This window comes from Trichosurus vulpecula, chromosome 1 (genome assembly GCF_011100635.1).
Source record: "Trichosurus vulpecula isolate mTriVul1 chromosome 1, mTriVul1.pri, whole genome shotgun sequence".
Taxonomy (NCBI): domain Eukaryota; kingdom Metazoa; phylum Chordata; class Mammalia; order Diprotodontia; family Phalangeridae; genus Trichosurus; species Trichosurus vulpecula.
This window is the reverse complement of record NC_050573.1, coordinates 134,498,119-134,525,493: the sequence shown is the minus strand read 5'-3', so window position 1 is coordinate 134,525,493 and position 27,375 is coordinate 134,498,119. Positions and strand designations below refer to the sequence as shown.

General features: G+C 37.7%; 1 protein-coding gene across 1 annotated transcript in view; it reads left to right on the top strand.

The window, feature by feature from the left end:
- The window catches only part of PKHD1L1 (PKHD1 like 1), a 190,671-nt gene that overhangs the window by 76,875 nt on the left and 86,421 nt on the right, over positions 1 to 27,375 (top strand). The window contains exons 34-45 of the mRNA XM_036765700.1: positions 3,471 to 3,575; positions 7,541 to 7,729; positions 13,111 to 13,281; positions 15,106 to 15,332; positions 15,621 to 16,608; positions 18,958 to 19,206; positions 20,007 to 20,156; positions 21,019 to 21,193; positions 22,198 to 22,354; positions 22,867 to 23,023; positions 24,754 to 24,833; positions 25,571 to 25,700. Coding sequence (XP_036621595.1) covers positions 3,471 to 3,575; positions 7,541 to 7,729; positions 13,111 to 13,281; positions 15,106 to 15,332; positions 15,621 to 16,608; positions 18,958 to 19,206; positions 20,007 to 20,156; positions 21,019 to 21,193; positions 22,198 to 22,354; positions 22,867 to 23,023; positions 24,754 to 24,833; positions 25,571 to 25,700 — 2,778 coding nt within the window. The remainder of the gene's footprint in view (positions 1 to 3,470; positions 3,576 to 7,540; positions 7,730 to 13,110; positions 13,282 to 15,105; positions 15,333 to 15,620; positions 16,609 to 18,957; positions 19,207 to 20,006; positions 20,157 to 21,018; positions 21,194 to 22,197; positions 22,355 to 22,866; positions 23,024 to 24,753; positions 24,834 to 25,570; positions 25,701 to 27,375) is intronic.

Below are 27,375 nucleotides of genomic sequence, written 5' to 3'. Positions count from 1 at the left end.
ATCAAATCAAAGGGGAGAATAATTCCATATCTTGCCAGGAACCAAAATAATCAAAATTTAAGTAGGTAGAAACATCATTGGATTTGAAGTCATAGGGCCTGGGTTCAAATTCTGACTCTAAGTGACATTGGATAAATCATTTCACTTCTGTTGGCCTCAGTTTCCTCATCTGCAAAATGGGAGAGTGAAACTAGATGATTAATTACATGGTTATAAAACTTCAGAGTTGTAATGGACCTCAGAAGCCACCTAGCCTAATCTGTATTTAACCAAAAATATCTTCAACAACAGTGATCTAAAACACGCTGCTCAACATGCCAGAAAGCATAAATTGGAAATATTTAACAAAATGAATAAAAACACAATAAAACATAGCTAATATTAATTTAAGGTTTTCTAAGTCAATATGAACCTGGCAAGGATACTTATTTATGGCTTATTCCCACTCCCCCCCACTTCTAATTTGAGTTCAACACCAGTTCTCTACTGCATCCCCAGTAAGTGTGTATCCAGCCTTTGCTAGAAGACTTCAAATAAGGGGAAACACACAACTCCCCAAGAAAGGTAACCCCTCTCCCTTTCATCCCCATCCCCACTTTAGATATCTCTAGTTATTAGGAAGGTTTCTGTTATATCAAAACTCATTCTCCCTGCTTCTGCTTAGATCCCCTGATTAGAAATCCATGGCCCTTTACAGTCTGTCATATTTAACTACCTTTTACAGATGAAAAAGACCCACCTATCTCACCGTAAATATGAACCAGAAATGGGAAAAACAGACTATTTATTGAGCATCAGTATGAGGAATATGGGTCCAATTTAATTGGAGTGTGGGATCATTTATGAGTAGAACCATTGGCTATGCTGAGATTAAGCATATTAAAGAGTCACAGAATCTGAATTTCAGAGTTGAACAGGACCTTAGCAGCCACCTAATCCAACTCATATCTGAAAAAGAACATCTACCCCAAAATGGTCATCCAGCCTTTGCTCAGAGACTTTCAGAAATGGGGATCCTCACTGTCTTCTGAGACAGCCCCCTTTGGGATAGTTCAAATTGTTGGGAAGTTTTTCTTGACATCAGTCCTAAATTTCCTCTTTATACTTTCCACCCACTCTTCCTATTTCTGTCCTCTGGGGCCAAACTTAATCTCTCATTCACATGACAGCCTTCAGGTACTTGAACCTAGCTATTATGTCCCTCACTGAGATCCCTCTTAATTCTAGTTCCTTCACTCTGTTATTTCCAATTAATTTTTTATACAGCTATAACAGCAATATTGTTAGCAGATGCTATGGAGGTGAAAGACCAACAACAAGAGCACACATAAAGGCTGCTAGCACAGGTTCTTTGATCTGCTTTTCTAAGGAAAGCAACTTTAAGGGGTTAACCATCTTACTTTAATTAAACATACATATATCATTCACTTAGTTCTGGGGGAAAAGCCAGCACCTTAAACTTCAGAGAGAATACAAACAGAAATTACAATCATACATTATATAAACTGAGCAAACACAAATCAGTAGATAGGCTTCTATCTGTCCATAGCAATATATACAGTTACCAGAGACAGAAACACCAACATCTGGGTTTTCAAAGCTGGGGGGGTTCCTATGGCAAACCAGAGTCTCGTCTAGCCAAATCACCAACACACTTCCAATGAGTGTGCCCCCAAAGGGGGCACTTCTTCAGGGTCAGAGGGTATCACAAACATGTCACTCAAACCCAGGTGAACTAGGCCTTTCTTTGACATAAGCAGGTCATCAAAGACTCTAGATTCCATCAAAGATTCCTTAGTGCTGAGAAGCACTCCAAAACAAAGACAGCAAAAGGTCCCACTTTATCTGCCCTATTCAGACAAAGGCAAGACTCATTAAAGGTACTTGATGGCCTTAGCATTCCAAAAAAGAAGAAAGACAAAAATGTCCCACCTCAATTACCATAACAATAGCTTGTTTGCACATAGTAATTTGTACATAGTCTCTGCCATTAACATTTGAGCTCCTCAAGAGCAGAGACTTTTTATCTTTTTTTGAATCTCCAGTGCTTCACACAGTGCCTGGCACATAGTAAGCATTTAATATAGCTGTTGACTGACTGACTGACCTTTTGGCTAAGTATCTTCAATTCCTTCAGCTTATCTCTGCATAGTATAAACTTGATAGTCTTCACCATCCTGGTTTTGTTCATCTTGAAGCCCTCCAGATTATTCACGTTCTTCCTGAAATGTGATGTCCAGAGTTTTCAAGGGCATTCTAGATATGGTCTGAAAAGAGCAGACTACACAGCAGAATGCATGTCCTTATCCCTGGAATTTACATTTCCTACATTAAACCTTTCCTGATCCCTCTTATTGCTAGTGCCTTTGCTCTGAAATTATCTCCAGTTTATCCTGTCTATATCTTCATTTGTACATAATTGTCTTCCTGTTGTCTCTCCCATTGCACTGTGGGCTCTTTGAAAACTATCTTTTGTCTTTCCACATATCTCCAGCACTTAGCATAGTTCTGAACACATAATAGGCACTACTAACAAATGCTTATTGACTGAGTGACTTTTAGTTCTTTTAGAAACAATTTATCATCTCTGATACTGTGGAGTGTGGAAGGGCATTGCCCAAACCCCTTCACCTCCCCTTCTAGGAGAAAGACCAGCCTTCACTTTGAACATAGATAGTAGTCTCTTGATTGTGGCAAAAATATAAATAGTACACACTCAAAGCAAGTCTCTGAAAGATTGCCCATGCTCTACATACTTGCCAGAAGTGAGTTCCATAGTACTTGCTTTCAAACTGCCTGAGGATGCCTAGAATTCATCTTCAAATCTTGTTAAACTTGACAACAAACTTAAAATTCCTTCAGTTTTTCTTACTTTGCCTTACCTTTTTCCTCTTCTTTTTCTTCTCCTTCAACTCCCATTGTTTATTTTCTTTCTCGAGTCCTTCAGCTACTTCTGCTCTTCCCAGTTCTTCTGCCCTTTGGTCCTTCTACTTGATCTTCATACTTCAGTCTGAGTCCTCCTGAAGAATAAGTCTCTTTCTCTTTGTCTTCCTTCAGCTCATGCCCTTTTTCTTCAACTCTTCTTCAAGTCCTCCCAAATTTCTCTTCTCAGATTCAGTCTTTGATGTTCTTCTGAAGCCCTGAAATCACATCCACAATTTGATCTTATTATTCACTTCAAGCTCTTTTCCAGACACTTCTGCCACTTAGCCTTCTCCTTTGGAACCCAGAAGTAGAATAATCTCTAAGGCCTCTCCCAGCTCTAGATTCTATGTTAAAGTCTACTTAACAAAGATCCTGATGCTTTGGATGGAAATGTTTGAAAGACCTCTGTTTCCCAAGTGATTAAATCACAGCCAATTTTTCTGGGTAATATTTATAAGATTTTAAAAGCTCTGTCCAACCCAAACAATGATATCCCTCCTTAAAATAGTTAACTGAGAAAAGTAATTTTATTTGACCCTTTCTAGGATCATTTCCTTGCAGTGTGACATCCTCTTCAGAGAATAATATAACATGTATTCTTCATTCAACAAGAAATGAATTCAGAGTTACCAACCAAGGAGAAGATTCAGGTATGAACCAATACTAAAAAAATTTAAAATTCATATCATTTCTCCCCATCCTCTACCCTCCATGCCATGCCTGGAACTAACTTCAGGAATCCACAGAATCTGTTGTTTCATCAGTGTGGACTGACTCTCCCGACACAATCTCAACTTTGCACGTTGGTATAAAGGTATCAAACATGCAGCCCACAACACTCCTGAGTGCAGTCCCAACCACATTACAATGTAGTTAGGAAATATTTAACAAAATAAAAACTAATAAAACAGATGACATGAATTTATAGTTTTCTAAGGGATGTATGGTTTAGTGGCCCCATTTCTACCTGCCACTGCCTTAAGGAGATAGTGTCATGAGTTGCTGGGGTTCAGAAATTCATAACTTTATGGCTGGTCTTGCAGTGATGAGCCTCTCTGAACTTAGCTAAGCTGGTCCTTGGTTAACAGTCTCATTGTCTTTCACTAGCTGGTATTCAAAGCCTTACCATATTATTAGTGAAACAGAGGTGATTCCATTGCTCTGGACTTTACTCTGATTCTATGGGAAAAGCCATGTATATTGGCCTATTGTTGAGGAAATCTAGTAATTCCAGCAGTCAGCAGGCACTTAATTAATGTTAATTGATTGATTGAACTCTTTATTGATCCCAGTAACTGAGAGTTGTGTCAAATAGAGTGGGCCATTAAGTGTCAAGTAAAGAAAAACTCTCCTGGAATGATTTCTCCATATCCCCTCCTCCCAGCACACCCTTGATTGGCTCTTCTTTGGACTTCCAACAAGAAAAAAAGCACACTTGTTACACTACTATCATCTAGGAACTCAGCTTAGATAGACTACTCAGAGTAGGATTTTAATGAAGTCCTCAGGTACCAAATAAGATTGTTTTTATTTCACCTTACAACTTTTTGACAAAGTACTTTAAAAACAAAGGTTAATTACCTCCATTTTTACCTAGGCAATCCGAGATACAGAAAGTGAATCACAGAAAGTGGTAAAGTCGATTCTAGAACCAAAGTTTGCCAATGCTCAAATCTAGACCCTTTTTTAGAAATATGGGACCCATAACATTATACTCTAGTACTCTAGTTTGTTATTGTTGGTGGTGGTGGTGGGGTGTGTGTGTGTGTGTGTGTGTGTACACATAATATTTGTTCATGGGAAATGGAAAGTTATCCAGATTCTTGGGTATGTCTAGGTCTAAACAGCTTGATGTGTTCAAGTATATTGCTGTCAATCAGTTAATGATTAAGCACTTATTATGCAACAGACAGACACTGTTAAGTTAAGGATGCAGAGAAAATAAAAGACAGTCTTTGCTCTCAAGCAGCAAAGGGGAGAACACATGAAAACAAATATACACGAACTAAGTAAAGGACAAATTGGAAGTAATCAACAGAGGGGAAACACTAGAGCTAAGGCAGATAAGGAAAGGTTTCCTGTAGAAGGTGAGATTTTAACTGAGACTTAGAGGAAGCCAGGAGGTAAACATGATGAAATTTCCAGGTATAGAAGACAGCTAGTTACGATGTCAAAGTTTTAAAATGGAGTGTCATGTGTGAAGAATAGCAGGGAGACCAGTGGCACTGGATCACAGAGTTTTGTTTTATTTGGGGAGGTGGGGGTTAATAAGGTATAAAGGTATAAACATGTAAGGTATAAGAAGGTAGAAAAAATATATAAGATATAAGAAGACTGAAAGGGTGGGGCATATTATAAATACCAGAAGGTCTTATATTTGATCATGGAGGTGACAGGAAGCCAATGGATCTTAATGAATGATGGAGGTGAGGGTGGTGGTGGGGTAGTGACATGGTCAGGTCTATGCTTTAGGAACATTGATTTGGCAGCTGAGTGGAGGCTGAAAGCTAACCACTGAAAAGAGACCTGAGGCAAGGAGACCAACCCAGTGGTGGGATTCAGCAGGTTCACACCAGTTCAGCAGAATCGATACCTAATTTTATGTTGAGTTCAGGGAATTGGTTGTTAAAATGTTCTCTCTCTAGTGGGCACCTGGGCAGCCACCCAATGTGGAAATCACAAATATATATTCCACCCCCCCCCCAAAGGTGTTGCTGTGTCCCTGTCCGAGAATGAGATCTGGGATGGAGGCACAGAGGAAAGAGGGAATGCAGTAATGAGGTGCCAGCAGGAGATGGAAGGAGGAAGAGAAGGGGAGAGCCAGGCCCAGGATGGGAGGGCTGGCTACACTCCCAGCAGAAGCTGCTGCCACTGCGGGTGGGGGAGAAGGACTCAGGGAGCTCATAGCAGCAGCAGCAGAGGCTGCTGCGGGCTTAGACCCTTCCCCCTCCCCCGAGCCCTCCCTCTCCATCTGTTTGTGAATGAATCACCCGCCAAGCCACGCCTCCAGGGGCCAGCAGAGAAGCTAGAGGCCTGGGACCCTATCTCTTAGTGTAAAGGCAAGAAAAAGCCAGCAGTTACTTTGGGCTTCCTCCCAGGGCCTTCTGCCTCCTGCCTGCTTGCCACTCCTACTGTACCTAGCACCAGAAGGCAGAAGGTGCTGATGGTGGAAGCCACCCAACACATGGCCTCCACTGCCCCACCCCTCCCGCCACCACCCCTGACCACCATCACTCTCTGGCACAACTGGCCTGGTTCTTACCAACCCGCTCCCTCTGCCAGCACCCTCTCCCCTTCTTGTAATCAACCTGCCTCTTTCTCCCTGGGCCTGACCCCTGACCAGAGCTGGTCCCAACTGATCCTGATGACTGAGGGACCCTTGTGTCATGGAAATCAAGGACGCCAAAGGCTCAGAGGGAGTGTTCCATGGGGGGAAAGAGGAGGGGGGCGGGGAGAAACGTGCTAAAAAGTCGGTTTGTCCTTGGTGCCTCGGAGTTGGCCTTTTAGTGCAACCAAAGCTTTTCAAGAGAAACACTGACTTTTTCCCTAGCCCTGAGTTCACCTTAGTCCTGATGTCTCCAGGTCTCAGGATGGTGTTGGCTGACTCCTGGGAGAAGTGGGGCTGTGAGTCCGTGGGTACAACAATCCCTTGTATACAACCCAACACAGACCATTTTTCTGAGCTGGTCCAGTGCCTTATCACAAACACACTCACTCACACACACAAACACACACATTCATACACATTTACCAGCTTCACTCACATACTTATACACATTTATATACACTCACAAATACACATCCACACACAGTCACAGACTCATATAGATTTATGTATGTTCACTTACACACTCATACACATTCACACATATTCACACATAGACAAGCTCACACACACACTATACATGTTCTCATGCACACACACACACACACACACACACACACACACACTCATACATATTCACCATCATTCACTCAACTATCATTAGGGCGGAGAACCAGTTGTTAATTTATTTGAATCCCACCACTGGACCAACCCGACAATTACTGCAAGAATTTAGGTAGGAGGTGATATGGACCCGAATCAGAGTGGCGAGGCAGTATCATAGTATAGAAGAGGGACATGTAAAAAAAAGTCACATAGGTAGATTCAACAAAACTTGGCAACAGATTGGATATAACGGATAAGAGTAAGGAGTAACCTAGGTTATGCGTCTGAGTGAATGGGAAGATGGTTATACCCTTCACTGTAATAGGGAAGTTAGGAAGTGGGAGGTTTGTGGGAAAATATAATGAGTTCAATTTTGGATGTGTAGAAAATGTTCTAAATCTTGGTGCTTTTTGTGACCAAGCCTTTCAATGACTTCCTGTTTTCCAGATGAAGCCTCTTGATGATTCAGGCTTAATTAATCTTTTTGGTTCCCCTTAGTTTCCCACTATCTTAGCTCCTCTGATTTCAGCTTATTTTACCAAATAATTAAATTCTGCATGTGAGAAGGTTAGAATGTTAATTACAAGATATTTTAAGCTCAGTAAACATTTATATTCAATAAAACTTTAATTCCCTTTTTTTTCTTCTTTCCCTTTTAAACGACCTCTCTCTTTTTGCTCTTAGTTTGTGGAGAAGGATATGCATGGTCTCCATCAGTCTTAAATATATCTGTGGGTGACACAGTAATATGGCGGTGGCAAGCTCAGCCTTTCATCAGAGGAATAGGCTATCGTGTCTTCTCTGTTTCTAGTCCTGGAAGTGTGATTTATGATGGCAAAGGCTTCACTAGTGGAAACCAAACAACCACATCAGGTATGTTTCTTTCCTGTTCAATTTGTATTATGTAACTTTTCCTTGAATGTAAAAAGAAATCAATTTTGTTTAAATTGTGTGACACAGTGACAGAAATTTTGGATTTAGAGCCAGAGGGACTGAGTTCAAATTTTCGCTCTGACACACCCACAGGATGCTTAATTTCTCTGAATTTGTCTTTTCATCAGTAAAATGCGGGGAGTGGACTGGGAAACCTCTTAATCTATGACCTTATGATGAATCCTAAATATTTAAGTGCCTTTTCATAGTCCTACAGTCTTAGAAGGGACTTCAGACTTTATCCTCTAAATTGGTGCAGGAACTACCCCTGACAAACATCCCTAACAGGAGCTCACTGTTCAGTGTATCCACCACTGTTAGAAGGTTTCCAGGGCTGTGGTGAGCTCACAGGCTCATAAATCTGCCTGTTTCACTTTTAGACTGTTTTCATTGTTTAAAATATCTTCATTATATGGAACTGAAGTCTACATTGCTAAAACAACTTACTATTCATTGGTCCTAGTTATGTCCTTTAAGATGATACAAAATTAGTCTTAACGCTTTTTCACGACAACCCTTTAAATATTTGAAAACAACTATTTTGCGTTTCTGCTACAATGTCTGAGTCTCTCAAACATTTCCCAATGAGGACAGGGTAGTTCTGAAAGGATTTCATAGATAGACAGTCTATGCTATGTGTGAAGTATTGTACATTCGTACATTTGCGTTGCAGTGAATTACTGCTCCCATCTCCAGGAAGCTACAGAGTTCAACCCCAGTGTCAGGAAACTACCCCTCAGTCATTTATGCTTTGTGTCTGGTTACCTGTACTTAATGCTTCTGGAAAAATGTTGATCTACTTTTTATCTTGTCCGTACTTCATTTTGCTCACTAGCAGGTTTTCCTCCTCTCTGATTCTCAGAGTTGGGAGGATCCTCATAGGCCAGCTAGTTCAACCTGTGCATCAGTGGTGTCAAACTTAAACTCATGGCCAGATATTGGCTTTAAAAACCACATATTAACATTATGTTGTATTTTTTATTTCTTTTGTTAAGTATTTCCCAATTACATTTTAATCTGGGTTCGGTCCTACTAAGTAGTGTCATGGACTGTATGAGGTGGCAAGGTGCGTGTTTAACACCTCTTCCATACATGACCAAGACTTCCCTTTACCTGAAAACATCCAAGCTTTGATTCCTTGAGGGTAGGAACCGCATTTTTGCCTTTCTTTGTATCCATAGTGCTTAGCATAGTACCTGACACAAAGTAAGTGCTTACTAAACACTTGCTTACTGACTACTTCAAGATTCCCAGGGAAGGGGAATCATCTTATTTTGCATTTAAACAGCACTATCAGTTGGGAAGTTTTTCCTTCTATCAATCCCAAATTTACCAATGCAGCATCCAAACAAATCCAATGACCTTTTTTCAATCTTCATTCTCCTCGACCTCTCTGCAGCCTTCGATGCTGTTAATCACTGCCTCTTCTTTAATACTCTTCTCCTTAAGTTTTTGGGACACTATTCTCTCATGGTTTTCCTTGTACCTATCTGACTACTTCCCTCTCTGTCTTCTTTGTTAGATCCCCTTCCAGACCACTCCCTCTATCTATCAGTGTCCTTCAGGGTTCTGTCCTGGGTTCTCTTCTCTTCTGCTGCTATGGTACTTTACTTGGTAATCCCATCAGTTCCCATGGATTTGATTATCATTTCTATGCTGATGATTCTCAAATTTATCTTTCCTTCCCCCATGTCTCTTCCAACCTCCAATCTCACATCTCCAACTGCCTTTGGAACACTTTGAACCAGAAGTCCAATAGATATCTTAAACTCAATATGTCTAAAATAGAACCCATCTTTTCCCCTAAACCCTTCCCACCCACCCCCACCTCCTATCTTCCCTGTTGCTACAGAGGACAACACCATCCTCCCAGTCTCTCAGGCTCACAACCTAGGAGTCATCCTGGATTCCTCACTATCTCTCACCCCCCATATGCAAACTGCTGTCAAGGCCTGTTGATTTCACCTTTGTAACATCTCTCCAATAAGCCCCCCTTTCTCCTCTGACACTGCCACCACCCTGGTACAAGCCTTCATTACCTCACACATGGATTATTGCAATGGCCTGCCAGTGGTTCTGCCTGCTTCAAGATTCTCCCCATTCTCCATTCAGCCACTAAAATGATTTTTCTTAAACTGGGGTCTGATCATGTCTCTCCCCTATTCAATAAACTCCAGTGGCTTCCTATTGCCTTCAGGAGCTCTGTTTGGCATTCAAAGCCCTTCATGACCTAACCCCCTCCTCCCTTTCCAGTTTTCTTACACTTTACTCCCTGATGTGTAGTCTTCGATCCAGTGACATTAGCCTCCTGGCTATTCCTCAAACAAGATAATCTATTTCTCAGTTCTGGGATGGAGGGCTGGTAACTAGGACTCAAGTTACTATATTTCCTTTACGTGGAGACCAGGGTTCTGTGTCCAAATGGGGTTTGACCCCTCTGTCAAGCCCTGGCATTCACTGACTCACTCAGTCATTCTCTCATGTATACTCTCTGAATCCTCTATCCACTCTTTCTCAATCCCCCAATTAAATCTCTCTCCTTTTTCCCTCATCCAAAGGATATATTGTCTCACTATAAACCCTACCTCCATACTTCAGAGTCAATGCTCCTCCTTCCTCCAGGCTAGTTGCTAACCTTCCAACAACCAAGTTTCAGCCCTGAAGCTATTTCCTAAAGCTCTTAAATAGACCCAGTGAATAAATAGAAAGCACACCTTTCCACTCCTTAGCTTCTCCTTTCCTATTCCTTCTCCTAACTTCCTCAGTATCTAACTCAGGGGTGGGGAACTTGCAACCTCTAGGACACATGTGGCCCGGGTACGGCCCTTTGAATTCAAACTTCACAGAAGAAATCACCTTAATAAAAGGATTTGTTCTGTAAAACTTGGATTCAGTCAAAAGGCTATACCCAACGACCTAGAAGGCCACAGGTTCCCCACCTCTGATCTAACTCATGCTGTATTTTCCATGCCTGGGAGAGTAGGACAAGCACAGAGAAACCATCTTCTCCCCTTTTCCACTAAAACTACTAAGTATGAAGGGAAATGAAAAATTAACTTTTACTAAGAAAAATTTAAGTGTTCAGAAAGAGTTAATTCCCCTCCTCAAGTGTCTGACATACAAGCATCATCACCATCGAGAACGAATGGCAAAAACAGACCCTGCCTTCCAGGAGCTCACATTATTACATGGAAGACAACATGCAAACTGTATAGATACAAGATATATACAGAGCTAAGAGTAAGTAATTCAGAAGCAAGGCATTAGCAGTCTGGGTGAGATGAGGTGAGGGCAGGCAGAGAAAGGCCTCTTGCAGAAAAAGGTGAGATTCAGAGTCCAGAAAGAAGCCAGGAAAGCCAGAAAGTGGAGAGGAAGAGGGAAAGCATTCCAGGTATGAGGGATAGCCATTAAAAAGGCATGGCATGGGTAGAGACAGTATAGTTTGTAAGGAATAGCAAGGCCACTGCATTGCAGATACAGTAAGAAGTAAAGTGTTTAGAAGACTACTAGAAAGGTAGGAAGGGACTAGACTGCGAAGAGCTTTAAAAGCCAAACAGATTTATTTATATTTGATACTGGAGATAATAGGGAGCCACTGGAATTTGTTGAGTAGGGAAGGAGGTGAAGGGGAGGAAGAGCCTTCATACAGCCACCTTGTCTTTTGGGAAGCTCGTTTTGGCGGCTTTATAGAGGATGGAATGCAATTGGGAAAGACTTGAGAGACTAACCAGAAGTCTATTGCAATAGTCCAGATGTGAACTGGTAACTAATCAATCAACAATCATTTATTTAGCACTTACCATGTGTCAGGCACTCTGCTAAGGGCTAATGAGGCAAATGCAGAGAATAAAATCTGTACTCGTGGGGTTCTTAGGTTCTAATAAGGAAGACAAGAAATACATATATAAATATATGCAGAATAATTCATATAAAGAGAATAAAGACAAAGAAATACAAAGTAGTCGAATACAAGATAGTTTGAGAGGAATTGCTTAGCTGATTTTGCCCATTTTGCTGAACTTTCAGTTGCCAAATTATCTTTCTCCAATATCAATTAAGCACCTACTATTTGCAGAGTGCTATACTAGATGCAAAGGTAACTTTTTAAAAAACTACAAACTGTTGACTGTCACTGCCATTAAGAAGCTTAAAATAGATTTGGAGAGACAAGATACACATATATAAATAAATTATTTATTTATAGAGCTGCATCAGTACAGTGCAAAGTAAAGATGTGCTGACAAGAAACATGAACACGAATGTGATCAATCATGGAACTCAAGTAGGACATTGTCAAAAAAATAATAAGACTGGGGATTGCAGAAATAGCAAACGTCTAGACATGGACATCAGCATTTCTGGATAGGAAAAGTATAAACAATAGAGAAAATTAGAGAAGAAAGTTTGTGAGGGAAATAATAATCAGCAGTGCTAAATCTATAATCCTGTTATTCAAAGATGGTTAAATGAGATGGGAGGGGAGAGATATGGTGTGAGCCCTTAATTAGGAGTATATTATCTTAGTCTAATAAATTTCAGTACATTTATCATCATTTTTACTTCCCAGGTAATATACAGATGATTGGGATATGGCCTTGATTAAAGATTAGAAGTAATAAATACATTTTCTTATCTCAAAAATCCTTCCAGCTTTATGATGCTAGAACCCAAAGATTTTTTTTTCAGTTTAGCTTTGGATCTAAGAGTTTGTTTTTCATTCATGGAAAATCATTTTAAATTTTGTTTTACTTTCGTATATATATATATATATATATATGAATAAAATTCTGCAAGTTAAAACACACTCTGGGATGACTTTGGTTTTGGTTTCTGCTTTAAAAAAAAAAAGTGGCAGCCAGATGTCTCAGTGGATAGAGTACTGGGCCTGGAGTCGGACTTCCAATCCTGCCTTAGGCACTTAATAGCTGTGCAAGCCTGCACAAGTCACTTAACCTCTGTCTACCTCAGTTTTTTCTTCTGTAAAATGAAGATAATAATCTCAGGATGAAGAGGCTGTTATGAGAATAAAGTGAAATATTTTTAAAATGCTTTATAAAACTTGAAGTGCTATACAAATACTAGTTATTATTTTAAAAATATGGAACTTGTTTATATAGGGGCATAATTTTACTATAAACTTTTTTTTGGCAGGAAGTAGGTCATTTGCTTTCTATACCCTTTTTAGACTGTGCAAATTTTGATGAATAATTAAGAGACCTATGATTTTAGCATTTGAATCTGTATTACAGTGTAGTTTCCCTGTTACATCCAAGTATTTTTTTTTATAATTTTGTTTCTATATCTTCTTATATATGTGGCAGGTTCTTTTTCTTACCAATTTACTTCACCTGGTATATATTATTATAGCAGTGGCTTCATCAATGAAGCACAGTCTATATTTTTGCAAGGAGTAATTAATGTTTTGCCAGCTGAAAATAAATACATTCCATTACATCTGTTCGTTGGTGGGACTGAGGCAACATACGCTCAAGGTAAGAGGAGATAAAATAGTTTATTCTGATGTTTGATGAAAATTCTAGTACTGCTAGATCATTTGGGAGCTCTTTGGATTAGAAGTTAGAAGACTAGCATTCTAGTTATGGCTCCATCATTTACTAGGCCTGTAATCTTGAGCAAGTCACTGATACTCTCAATATCTCAATTTTCTTATGTATCAAGTGAGGATATCAAGTGGAGTGCCCTCTAACCCATCTCTTCCATTACCCTATGGGCTCCTTAAGAGCAGAGGCTATCTTTTGCCTTGCTTTGTGTCCCTAGTGATTAACACAGTACCTGGCATGTAGAAGATATTGAATAAATGCCTATGGACTATGGACTGACTGATGAGTCATAGTCTATTTATGCCATCAGGAAGAATAGGAAATATAATGTGAAAACATTTAAAACTTCTGTAAAGCCCTACATGAATCTAAGTTATTGGTATTACTGCTGTTAAGGTTTTTCCCGTGAGTAGAACTGACTCTGAATGAAACTTTGAAACTTTAAATTAGGCTAATTTTCTTTCATTGCCTGTGTCTCCTACTGCTTTTCCTCTCCAGTGGGGACTCATTTAAAATACTAATGAGAAAGGACGCAAGTAGAATGTAAAGCAACCAAAGCTATGACTGCGTAATAAATAATTTGTGTCACATATCTTAAAATTTCCCATTAGATTATTGGAGAAAATAATTGCCTTGAAGATCCATACACACACACACACACACACACATGCATATATACACACATATACACACACACATACACACACACACATATACACACACACACACACAGAGCATCTTAATAATCTTAGTGTAGTTTTAAGCTTTAACTGCTTTCAGTTTTTATAGATCAAGATCCTAAAGCTAAGAGATTAGGTCACTCAACTAATTAGTGGGTGAGGTGGAATTTGAATTCAGGCCTTCCTGATCCCTAAATCTAGGACTTTAAATTTTAACAGCTTAAAACTGCATTCAGACTTTTGGGACATCCTGTATTTTAAATGCTTCTTATAATAGCTTTTGTATTTTTTAAAAAATCAAATTAATCATGTCCCTTCCTCTGCCTAGTACTGAGTCTAGTACAAGCAACTTTTTTCTTAATTTTTCAAAGCCTTTTTTGATTGTCGCATCATAGTCAAAATTATACTTTTGAGGGTATAGAACCATGACCAATTTTTACCATGTATAGTAGGCTATAAACAATAATTCTATAGTGTGCATATGCATTAGTGAAAACCTTTGACTCAAAAGTTTTCCCCAATTGTTCTGTTAATTTTACAAAAGTAGCTTAACCAATGATAAGTGAAGCAACTAGCCAGTATATAGATAAAGTGCTGGACTTCGGGATCAGGAAGAGCTGAGTTCAAATCTCACCTTACCCACTTATTAGCTGTGTGACTCAACTTCTCTTAACCTCAGTTTCTTCATCTATAAAATGGGGACAATATTTTTTGAGATGATGCAGTGGATAGAGTCATGGACTAGAATTCAGAAAGACCTGAGTTCAGATTCTACTTTAGGTACTTTTTAACTTCTTTCACCTTCAATTTCTTCATATATAAAATGGGGATCAAAATAACACCTACCTCATGGGGCTGTTGTGAGAACTAAAAATGATAACAAATGCAGTGCTTTGCAAACCTCAAAGTGTTATGTAAATGCCACTGCTATCGTTGTATTAGGTGCCCTTTAATTAAATAGATTATTCACATTTGCCAGGGCATTGTTACCGTCCTCAATTTAATGCAGGCTGACAACACTTCTTACTTTAGAATAATCATCTGTAACTTACACGTAACTCTTTTTTGTACCAAGGAGTACCTAATGAATCAAGCACGAGAATCTCAGCAGCAGATTGTATAGCAGAGGAGCCCTCATATATCAAGAATAATACTGGAGTTAAAAATCCCAATGGAATTTTCTTTGAGCTTTCAAGCTGTTACTCACCATCCATAAATAGCATTAGCCCATCCTTCGGCACGGTAAATGAAGTGATAACAATAACTGGACATCACTTTAGCAAGCTTGGATATGCTAATAAGGTAGGAACTACTTTCTGTACATACAATGTAAAGTCTTCAAAGTAATAATATAATAGTTTTTGGTTCTAAGCCTTGTAACTTTGTGTCACAGTTTTAAAAGTGCTGATATAAATAATAAATAGCAGCAATATTATTTTTACTATTGTATAATAATTATACTTCATGAATTTAAAGTGTTTGAAAATAATTAGAAATTTTTTCCAATTTAATTCATCATTCATCAAGAGACTTAATTGTCCATATATGCAAACTGTTGCTGATGTCATTTCACAATTAATATGCTTTCAGGTTACCATTGGTGGCTATCCCTGTGTAATAGAAGAAAGTTCTGAAAATGTCATCATGTGTCATATTGACCCTCAAAACTCGATGGCTGTTGGGGTTGGGGAACTTGTCACGTTAATTGTGCACAACCTGGGTACAGCCATAAACACCTTGACCAAAGAATTAGAGAGACGGTTTGTTCTTTTGCCCCATGTTGACACAGTGACTCCAAATGTTGGATCTACCAATGGGATGACAAGAGTGATCATTAAAGGGTCAGGATTTGCTGCTTCTTCTGCTCATATCAAAGCTGTCATCGGAGGTTTTCCATGCACCATTTTGTCAGTAAATTACACCGTGATTGAGTGTGAGACATCCCCTGCTCCTGAACAGTGTATGGACATAGATCTTCAAATACATGATATCCCTGCCCACTGCCAAGGAAACTGTAACTTTTCTTACTTGGACAACATCACACCCTTTGTAACAGGAGTCTTTCCAAACACATTGCAAAATGTGTCTACAGAGTTTCTGATAGAAGGACAAGGATTTGGGGAATGTCTGGAGGATGTTCTTGTTTATATTGGAGACAGACAGTTCAGAGCAGTAGATGTTAATGACACAAGCATTGCTGTGGTTGTGAATGCAATCCCAGCTGGTTATTATCCCCTTAGAGTTATAGTGATGACTAAAGGCCTGGCTGCTGGAAATTTTACTGTGCATAGCCCCCTAGTAGCATCTTTATTGCCAACTTCCGGAAGTATTCAGGGTGGTACTACTTTGATTATTACAGGAAATGGGTTCTCTCCAGGCAACACAACAGTAATAATTGGGGATGATCTATGTAAGATTGTATCTATTACCCCCAGCGAGATACACTGTGACACTCCAGCCAGATCAGCTGCAACTGTCCACGTGAGGATCCTCATGAACTCATTTGCCTCCCCACCATTGTCGTTTACATACTCACTGGATGAAACTCCACTTCTTGAAGGTGTTGTCCCAGACAGAGGTACTTTTTTACTTGCAGTTTTGCTGTGTTGGTGCTAGCTAATCAATGCCATTCAATAATAATGGACTAGAATACAGTTATTTTGTGCAAAAGGTGATGTGAGTACTTTCTTACACATAGTTCCACTGAACAGTGATTGCTGGAATTCTCAAGCTGGAATTTCTGAATTGCTTCTTTGTGTTTCATGGAATTTTTGAAAAATATATTTTTGATATAATTCACAGAATCACAGAATTTGAAATCAGAATGGACCTAACCCTCCAGCTAGACCAACCCATTCCCAAAAAGGAATACTTACTATAACATATCCAATAAGTGGTCCTCTAGTTTTGTTTGACTTCTTCCAATGAGGAGAAACCCACTACCTTGAAAGGCAGCCCATTCTATTTTTGGACAGTTCCAAATGCTGGGCAATTGACATCATGCCTAAATTTTCCTCTCAGCATCTTCTGTCTGTTACTCCTCATTTTGCCTGCTAGGGCTGAACAGATCAGATTTAATGTCCCCACCACATGATAACATTTTTAATACTTCAATGGTTTCATGTCTCTTCTGCCTCTTCTTTTGTACAGACTAAAAATTCCCAGTTCTTCTATCTATCCTCATGTAGTGTGGATTCAAGGATCTTTACCATTCTGATTGTCCTTCTTGGGACATTCTTCAACTTACCAATACGTTTCTTAAACTATAGTATTCAGAACTGAACACAATATTCCAGGTGTGGTTTGATAAGGGAAGAGTATAATGTGAATACAGTCTCATCATTCCTGGAAACTATACCTTTATATACAACTCAAGATCCCTTTTTGTGGTTCTTATATTACAATGTTGACTCATATTAACCTTATAGTACACTAAAACCCTCAGATCATTTTTTTTTCAATCAAACAGCTGTCTAATCTTGCCTTCCCCATCTTTTACTGGTGAAATAGAATTTTTGAACTCTAGTAGAAGACTACCATAGGGCTACCTACTCAAATTGGCCCAAAAACTATTTATAAAAAAAAAAACTTCCATTAACTTCAGTTAGGACTTTCATGTGATAAAGAAGCTTGTGGATGTGGAGGCAGAGAATAAAGCTATGAATGGAATACATAAAACATATTTACTCCTTGGTGCCACATTTTAGAAAGGACATTGATTAGTTGAAGGGTGCCTAGAGATGAGCAAACAGGATGATGAAAGACCTTGTGACCTATGACAATCAGTTAAAAGAGCTAGGAATATTTAGACTGGAGAAGAGAAGATAGAGGGAGACATGACAAGTGTTTTCAGGTATTTAAAGGATTTTAATGGACAAGTGGGTGTAAACTTGTTCTGTTTGTCTTCACTATTCTAGGATGCCTTTATAGTTGTCCCATCATTAATCTAAATATCATGAAAATGGATGAATATGATCAGAATAGTTCTAACAATTCAAGTGAAAGAAAGTGTAGTCAGTCTAAAGACCTGATTTCAATTTAAGTTTTTAGTACTTACATCTTTAGAGTAAAATATCTTATCTACCACCTTGATCTCTGCAATAAATAAATATCTGATTTTTCCTGCAAAAAATCCCTTACAACTTCATATATGTATATATTACATTTGCACATGTATGCATGTATGTATATATGTATGCTTATATGTATCTTCATATTTAATGTATGTATACGTGTGCACATGCCTACATGAATGCATACATATCCAAGCACTTCAATTCACAAATGAGAAAACAAAGGCCCAGGAGGTTAAGTGAATAGCCCAAGTTCACACAGGTGGTAGGCACTAGGGGTAGGATCTGAACCCATATTCTCTCACTCCAGAGACAGATGCTCTTTCCACTGTACCACAGTTATGGAGGGCTTCTAATGGCAAGTGAATTTGTGCATTTATAATGCATATTTGAGTTATATTTTTGATACAATTAAAGATAAAGATTCATTAATTTAATCACTCTTAAGTAGAGAGCTACTAATACATAAGATGATTCCAGATCATTTATCTTATGAATTGTGAATGATTATTTGATCAAATGAATGATCATTTATCTTATGAACATTTGCATGCTTATGATCTCAAATATCCAGGTTCCCTTTGAGCCTAATCTTGAACCTCCCCATTACTTTTGACTATCCCAATAAATCCAAGTCAGTGACCTAGGACCTGGTGGAACAATTAGAGGAGGAGCCCTGATTGTTAAATGAATTGCAGATAATTTGCTCCTAGAAGTCCATAGTAAACCATATAGAATGTGTTGGTACACATTGTATTTTTACTGAAATTAATGATATTTTTAACTATTTTGGTTATGTAAGTGATTAAGTGCATATAAGTAATACAGACACTGTTTTGTGGATTTTTTTTAAGGATCACCTGGCACTGAAATAGAAATCACTGGATCTTCTTTTGGTTTTGATGTCTCAGAGGTTGTAGTAACAATTGACGATGCTCAATGTAACATCACAATGGTCAGTGACAGTGTATTGCGATGCAGAGTTGGGGACCATGCTGGTGGAATTTTCCCTGTTATGCTGAGACATCTCACAAGAGGCTATGCAGTTTCCAGGATTGCTTTTGAGTATTCTCTCACAATTCGGAATCTTTTTCCAAGACAAGGTAGCTAATGGTATAGAAATAAAAAAGGTCATTTTTACAAGTCTATTCAATAAAAATATGTGATTATAGCATACATATTTTGCAAACTTTATCACCTGCATTCATTTTTTAGTTTCCATAAAATGCTGAAGGATATTTGTACAATGCTACAAATAAGTGAGTATATCAGAATTCTCTCAAATAACCAAAAAATACTAATTGAATGATGACAATACTTACCATATCATATGACATATGAACCAAAATGCTATCCTTAAAGTGTTCAGACCCTTTATAGAAAACAAATTAAAAAGCACACTTACACAGTGTGTGTGTGTGTGTGTGTGTGTGTGTGTGTGTGTGTGTGTGTTGGAGGGGCTACCAAGTGTCAGGTTATCAAGTCCCATTAATGTGATACTCTTTTCTGTTTAAGGTAAATATTTTTTCTATTGAAAATTTTTGTTAGATGAGTTTTACAATATTAATTACAAGCAGCAGGTATTTAAATTAGAAGAGTAATTTAGCATGGTGTTTGACTTTTTATATAATCAAATTATCAAAGGCTTTTTCTAAAAAAAGATGAAATCATTTAATTTTTTTCTCTTTTCTCTTCTCTAGGGATATAGTGGGAATATTTAATTACTGTTATATAAATAAATTCTATTAAGTGACTATACTGTTTATAAGATTTCAGATGATTAAACTTGTTTTTCATGATTAGAAGGCATTTTAAGGCTACAAGTCATATTAATTAAGGATACTTTTGTTGGTAGATTTTGCCTAACTATATTACTTTTTCTCTTTTTTATCTCCATGCCCAGGGAGCTTTGGTGGTGGGCTAATGATGACAGTAATTGGTTCTGGATTTAATCCACAAAGCTCAATGGTGTCAGTATGCAACACTGAATGTGAAGTAGATAGACTTCACTCTGATTATGACACCTTATTTTGTAAAGTTCCATTTAATAATGGTAAGTGATGATTTAAGATACTGGTGCCATGAAAAATGAGACACAATTTGTCCCATTATGAGATTCTATCTTGGGATCATTTAGCTTGGTAATAATTTATTTGAAAAATTTTTATAATTCTCTTTCTTTCCCTCTTTCTCCCTTCCTTCCTTTCTCCCTCTCCCTCTTTCTTCAGTTTCCTCCCCAGACAATGTTTTCTTGGTTCATGTATCTTTCAAAAACCATATTCTGTGGCTCAGTTATGGTTAGTTATAATAAAATGCTATTATTTAGTTTTAATAAAATGCCATAAATTATCCATATCCTAGCACTCAAAATGGAGAACTCCTCATTACTACTTCCATACCAGTTTTCACTTCATCTACAATAACAAATCACTTATCTGACATCATTAGTGAGAAGACCAATATTCTTAAAGACTGTATCTTCCCTAAGTTTTCATATCCATTGAATTTTATAGCTCTTCTTCTACCACCCTCCCGTTCCACCCTCCATACATATATACCCAATGCCCCATCTGTTCTTGATCATTAGGTCTGAACATTTCAACCTCTGGATAGTTTCAGTTTCTGATATGGTGGACATTAGGGCTTCTCAAAATGTTTATGGATTTGATTCTTAGTAGGAAAAACCAATGTGTCCTTTAAAAAACACATACCACCAGTGGTAGACAAAATAATCTATAAGCATCCTCTTCCTTCAGCATCAGTGACTCATAAAACTAAGTAATATAGTCAAGAATTACAACCAAGGGCCTGCTTCAACTTTTAATGACATATATACTTTAAATGTGGAAATATATGGGATTGGTATTAAAAAAGTGAAGTAGTAAACTTTTTTCATTGTGATCTTATTCCCACAGGCAGTGGAGTTCAGGAAGACTGTGAAGTGAGAGTTGCTAATGGGGCGTACTCCTTTCAATCAAACACAACCTTTACATATATGGCCTCTTTAACTCCAGTCATCACTGAAATAGCACCAAGAAGAGGAGGTACAGAAGGAGGTACAAGACTCACAATCAAAGGATCAGGATTCAGGTATTACTTTTCATAGCTTTTGATACCTATGGAAATCTTTCCTTCCTCCCTCTTTCTCAAACATACATTTTTTTCTTATTTCAGGGTAGTACTAGCTTGAATATATTGATGAAAAAAATTCTGCACTTATTTCCTAGTGAGACTATTCAGAAATGTTATCTTTTAAAATTATACAACAAAAAGAAAACTTGAAAAAATCACTAACCTAATGCCAAACAGGATTTCACTTCTTACAAATCTCCAGAGAAAGGCATTAAGTAGTATCCCTTAGTGATCTTTTATACTTAGGAAATTCTTCCTAAGACATCTGAATTTAAATTGACTTTCTCTTTTTTCATTATGTGAATCAGAATAGGTCACCAGTCAACTCAAAATCCCTCAAAACACTGGAAAATAACTATTGTTCCCACCCTTAACTCCCTTCTTTAGGTCAAATAAAAATCGTCCTTTCTTCATATGCCAAACTCTTATTTATTTATTCATGCTCAAAGAGAACATAAATAGCAAGGATAACTGGAATCCACAGATAATCCATAAAATTCACTTTAGCAAATAGTCCCAGATGTCTCTCCAATTAAATCCTTTAACCAGACTGTTAAAAATGAAAGTAGTTCAATTTACTAATTTGTAGTTTTGGTCCATTTATTTTCTGTATTCTCCTTCTGTGCTAACGAGTAATGAGGCAAGCTACCAGGGGAAAAGAAGGAACAATAATGAGGCTAGATAGTCTTATTTCTTGGCCTTTTCATCATTTTAGTTACCTTCTTCTGGACATTTATTTCATGCATTTACATAAAAATATAATCTGGCAGCTTTTTGACTGACAGCTCATAGTTCTAAGATTTCAAAGTAACTCATGAGAAAAAATGAAGTCATATGGATCAAAAGATAAGAAACTAGCTTAGTATCTTAAACATATAAACAACAGAGTTTGAAACTGTGGCAAGAAAGCCTAGGGTGAGCAAACACAAATGTCTTGGTATGTTTGTTTTTCTTCTTTGTAGTTCAAATATGGAGGATGTCCATATTACAATTGAACAAGCTGTATGTGATGTGGAATCTACCAATGAGACACACATTATCTGTATTACGAATGCCCATTCTCCTTCCCAGTGGGTTAAAGTTTATGTCAGCATCGGAAGCAATGGCATTGCCAAACTGGTAAAAGTACTGTCGGGCATAGTGACCGTAGTAACTAAGCCTAGCACACTTTAGTCTTAGGGGAGGAGGGGCAAATGGTTACGAATTACGTGCTCAATGACTTCTAATATAGATAATTGAGAAATGACTGCAATATAGGTGTATGTAAGCATGTTTTTTTATAGGAAACATGATATAGTAGAAAGTGTGCCCTACGTGTAGTCAGAAGACCTGGGTTTGAATGCTGGCTCCTTCCTTATTAGATGCATTGTCATAGGCAGGTCACTTGAACCCTCTAAATCTTCATTTCCTCATCTATTAATATGAAGATATTAGCACTTACTATACCTACTTCTCAAAGTCATAATGAAATCAAATCTGAAAGTACATTAAACTATAAAATGTTGCAAAAATGGAAGTTGTTAAATATTTTTGTTAGTTTGTCTAAAACAAAGTAATGATGCCAAGACATTCTATAAATTTCAGTAATGCTTAAGGTCTTGTAATTTTAACACAATCATTTTCTATTACAGGATAATGCTGATTTCCTCTATATTGATGTTTGGTCCTCCAATTTTTCATGGGGAGGCCAATCTCCCCCAGAGGAAGGGTCACTTGTTGTAATTACAAAAGGACAAGTAATTTTGTTGGATCAAAGTACCCCTGTTCTTAAAATGCTGCTTATTCAAGGTAAACTTCTAACTTCTAAAATTTATTCTCTCTCTCTCTCTCTCTCTCTCTCTCTCTCTCTCTCTCTCTCTCGCTCTCTCTCTCTCTCTCTATCCCCCCTCTCTCCACACCCTCCCTCTCTCTCTCTCCCCCCCTCTCTCTCCCTCCCTCCTTCTCTCTCTCCTCTCTCTCTCTCTCTCTCTCTCTCTCTCTCTCTCTCTCTCTCACCTCTGTCTCTCATATCTCTCTTCTCTCTCTGTCTCTATCTCTCTGTCTCTGTCTCTCTCTCTGTCTCTCTCTTCTCTCTATTTCTCTGCCTCTGTCTCTTCTCCCCACTCTCTCCTCTCTGTTTCTCTTCTCTCTCTCTGTCTCTGTCTCTCTCTGTCTCTCTCTATCTCTCCCTCTCCTTCTCCCTCTCTCCCTCTCCTATGCATGTGGTTGTTTCTGTGTCTGTGAAAATAGTTTAGCATCTTTTGATGACTCGGGGTCATTATGGACACTGCAGAGAATCGTAAGGACCTATAGGATTGTTTGTTCTTAAACCAAATGACCACCTGTCATTTCTTTCAGTGTCAGACTGTGCCTTATTGCTGCTATCATTGTACCTGCTTCTAACCATGCTCCTTTATTTCTACTTCAACCTCTTAAAATTTGTTCCTTCGAATCTGCTGATAATCAAGCTTGTTAGGATTGCATGTAAAATCAGTAGGTACCACAGCTGTCTAGGTGGTTCTGAATATAGAATACTGAGCCTGGAGTCTGGAAGACCTCAATTCAAATCTATTTTGATACTTACTAGCTATGTGATACTAGCTAGATACTTACTAGCTATGTGACCCTGGGCAAGTCATTTAACTGCTGACTATGTCAGTTTTCTTATCTGTAAAATGTAGATAATAATAGCACCTATTTCTCATGGTTGTTGTAAGGATCAAATGAGATAATATATGTAAAGCACTTACAACAGTACTTGTCACTTAATAAAATCTTGTTTCCTTCCTTCTATATTGAAGATCAGTGAATTCATCTTATAAAGTAAACTGCTTATGCTTTAGTACATAGACTTTGTACCTGCTGTTTCCACTACTCAGATACTTTTTTAAAAAATGCCTTTCTGGGGCTATGGTTGTACTCTTCCTGGGGAGTGATTGCCCAAAATCTGACTTTAAGGTAAAAAGAATCTTAATATAATTTTTGTTATTCAGAAAAATGGTACCTTCATTTTAATCTGGCCAATAGGTGGAAAAATGTTATTCCACAAAAAATGTTTATTAATGATGCTAATATGTATTTAGTAGATGTCAGCGAAAATTAGCAGACTAAAGGACAATACTAAATATGTGGATAAGAGTTTCATTCCTCATGGAAGTTTTTTTTTCCACTGTCAGTTTTTAGGCCCACATTGATTTTTTAAAGTCCTGAGTTTATGGTATTATAATAATTTGTATAACTGTTTTATATTATTGTTTGTAAAATAAAAGGAAATAGAGGAGAACTCTACCCTAAGTTTTGGTGTGTGGGCCTGATGGCTTTCTAACCACCAATAATATTTTTCTGCTAAAGACTTAAAAGCTACAATTCCATTCATAGCCCAAGCAATGCATGAGGTGAGAAGAAAAGTTAAAGTTTACTGTACTAAAAGCTCTGAGTTAATTTACACATTCTTTAAATGCTATAAACTGCTCATTTTCATTTCTAACTTTTAGTTGTACTTTTGATTGTAATGAATTTCAAAATGGCTTGATTCATAGGAGGAAGTCTAATATTTGATGAGGCAGACATTGAGCTTCAGGCAGAAAACATTTTGATTACAGATGGAGGCATTCTCCAGGTATGTACGAGGACTTCATACATTTGTTGGTTCACCTCTGCCTTTCGACTCTTTCCTTAAGTATGGTATATTCTTAGAAAGAGCCATAGTTCCTCCAAAGTTAGTATGATCTGTAATATCACTTTCATTCATGGAGTGTGAGGGGGATGAGAAATTGGGAATATTCTCTATGAATATACTAAGTCTTTTAATAGAAAAACAGCAAAGTGATGTCAAGTTGAACACTGATCAGTAGTAAAATTCAATTGTAAGAATTATTCAAACTATTTACTCCTCCAAAAAAAAGGAGGGGGGCATGCAATAGATGGCCAAAAGCTAAAACTAAAGATTTTGTGAAATGGAAACTTGAGTTGATCACAGAATCAGAGAATCACAGAGTTCAAAAGTACTTCAAAAGTTATATAGAGTAACAATCTGAAACACCTTCTATGATATCATCAACAAGAGAACAAACAGCTTCTTCTAGAAGTTCTAGAATTAAAATCTCTAGAAATTAAGCTCTAGAATTAAGACCATGGGTTCTCCAAGCTCTAGAATTAAGAGTATAGGTTCTCCTGAGAGATACAGGCCATTCCATTTTGGGGTAATCTTTTGGGTGGAATATATCAGAGGGCAATATGAGACTGAACCCATCGCTCCCCTCTGTACACATGAAATAAAAAAACCAAGGAATGCATGGCTTCAGATGACAGAAATGAAAATATTTCATTTTTATTATATGATTTTATCTCATTTAGATTGGAACTGAAGCATCTCCCTTCCAACACAAAGCAGTTATTACACTACACGGACACCTACGTTCTCCTGAGCTCCCAGTCTATGGAGCAAAAACTTTGGCTGTACGAGAGGGGATACTTGATCTTCATGGTATTTCAGCCAATATTTAAGGGACTTGATTATAGAAGTGTAGTGTTAGAGGTTGGAGGCAAGACTGTTGCATCATTCTACTGGTTTGGCCATTTGATGACTAAGTTCTCCATCCATCAGTTACAAGTAGAACTACTTATTGAATGGAATTCTTTAGGTGTTTATATGGCATTTAGGGATTCTGCAAAATCTAGAAACAGAGAATGGTCATTCATCTGAAAATAGGTTATTATTGAGTTGTGGTTTTAAATATTCTGGCATAGCTACCCACATACTAAATGTAGGTAATTGTAGGATTTTCAAATTGGGAGGTACCTTAGAGATTACCTAGTCCAAATGTTTCAGTTTATAGATGAAACCTAGAGAGAGGAAACTATTTTCCCAGGGTCACATATGAGCACATTATGAACTTGCAGCCAGATCACAAGCCTTTTTATTCAGAATCCAAAAATATTTTAAAAAGTTGTGTGTAAGTAGAATTTTTGCAAATATAATCATTTTAAAAGCTCCAAAAGGACTCACTATGTAAATTAATTCCAAAGAGTATTATAAAATGAATAACTCTATAATACCAATAAGCACCCATTCATTTCTCTCTTTTATAAGCCTGAATTTTTACACATGGGTTTACATATTGTGCTTCTAAACATCAGACAGGATACTGGATTTATTTGTATGAATGCAGTCTCTTACAAGAGAAACAGACACATTCCATTTTCCATCTACAATCAATTATTATCAGTTTAATTGCTATCAGTATAAAAACTAATTGTCATTCTATTTGTAAGATCATGCCATATTTGGATTGTTATTCTATAAAAGAGATATGTTATATTCCATGAGGAGATGACTGTTCTGGGGTTCTTTGAAAAGGTTCCTTTATTAGAATAATATCTAGCATTTATATAGCACTTTAAGGCTTACAAAGTGCTTTATAAATATTATCTCATTTGAGTCTCATAACAACCTTGAGAGGTAGGAGCTGTTATTATCCCTATTTTACAGATGAGAAACCTGAGGCAGACAGAGGTTAAATGACTTGCCCAGGGTCACACAGCTAGTAAATGTTTGAGACAGGATTTTAACTCAAGTCTTTCTGACTGTAGCTCCAGCATTCAATTCACTATGCCACCTAGCTGCCAATAATTATAGGTCTATAACTATAAATTTAAGTTTAAAAATACTTTAGTAATCATGTAGTTTATCTAATCCCCTCTTTTTAAAGGTCTGTAAGCTGAGGCCCAGAGAGGTGAAGCAATTTGTCCAATGTCACACCAATAGTAAGTGGCAGACAGAGGTTCTGAGTCTTTTGGCTTGAAATCCAATACACTTCCCCCTGACACACTGAATGAGTTACTTGATTTACAATTTGATTCCCGGATTTAAATCCTTTTTTTTATTAACCTATGTGATCTTAGAAAAATCACTTAACCTCTCTGGGCCTCAGTTTCCTCATCTGTACAGGAAAGGAATCAGATAAAATGGTCTCTAAGGGCCCTCCCTATGATAATAGTTGTATAACAATACAGAAGGCACTATACTTATATATTTTTTTAAAAATACGAAGAACAAAATGCTGAGGTAAAAACTTACTACAAATTTGCCCATAATCCAAGGAAAGGTGTGACATATCCATATTTATATCTCTATATATGTACATATATATGTATACTTA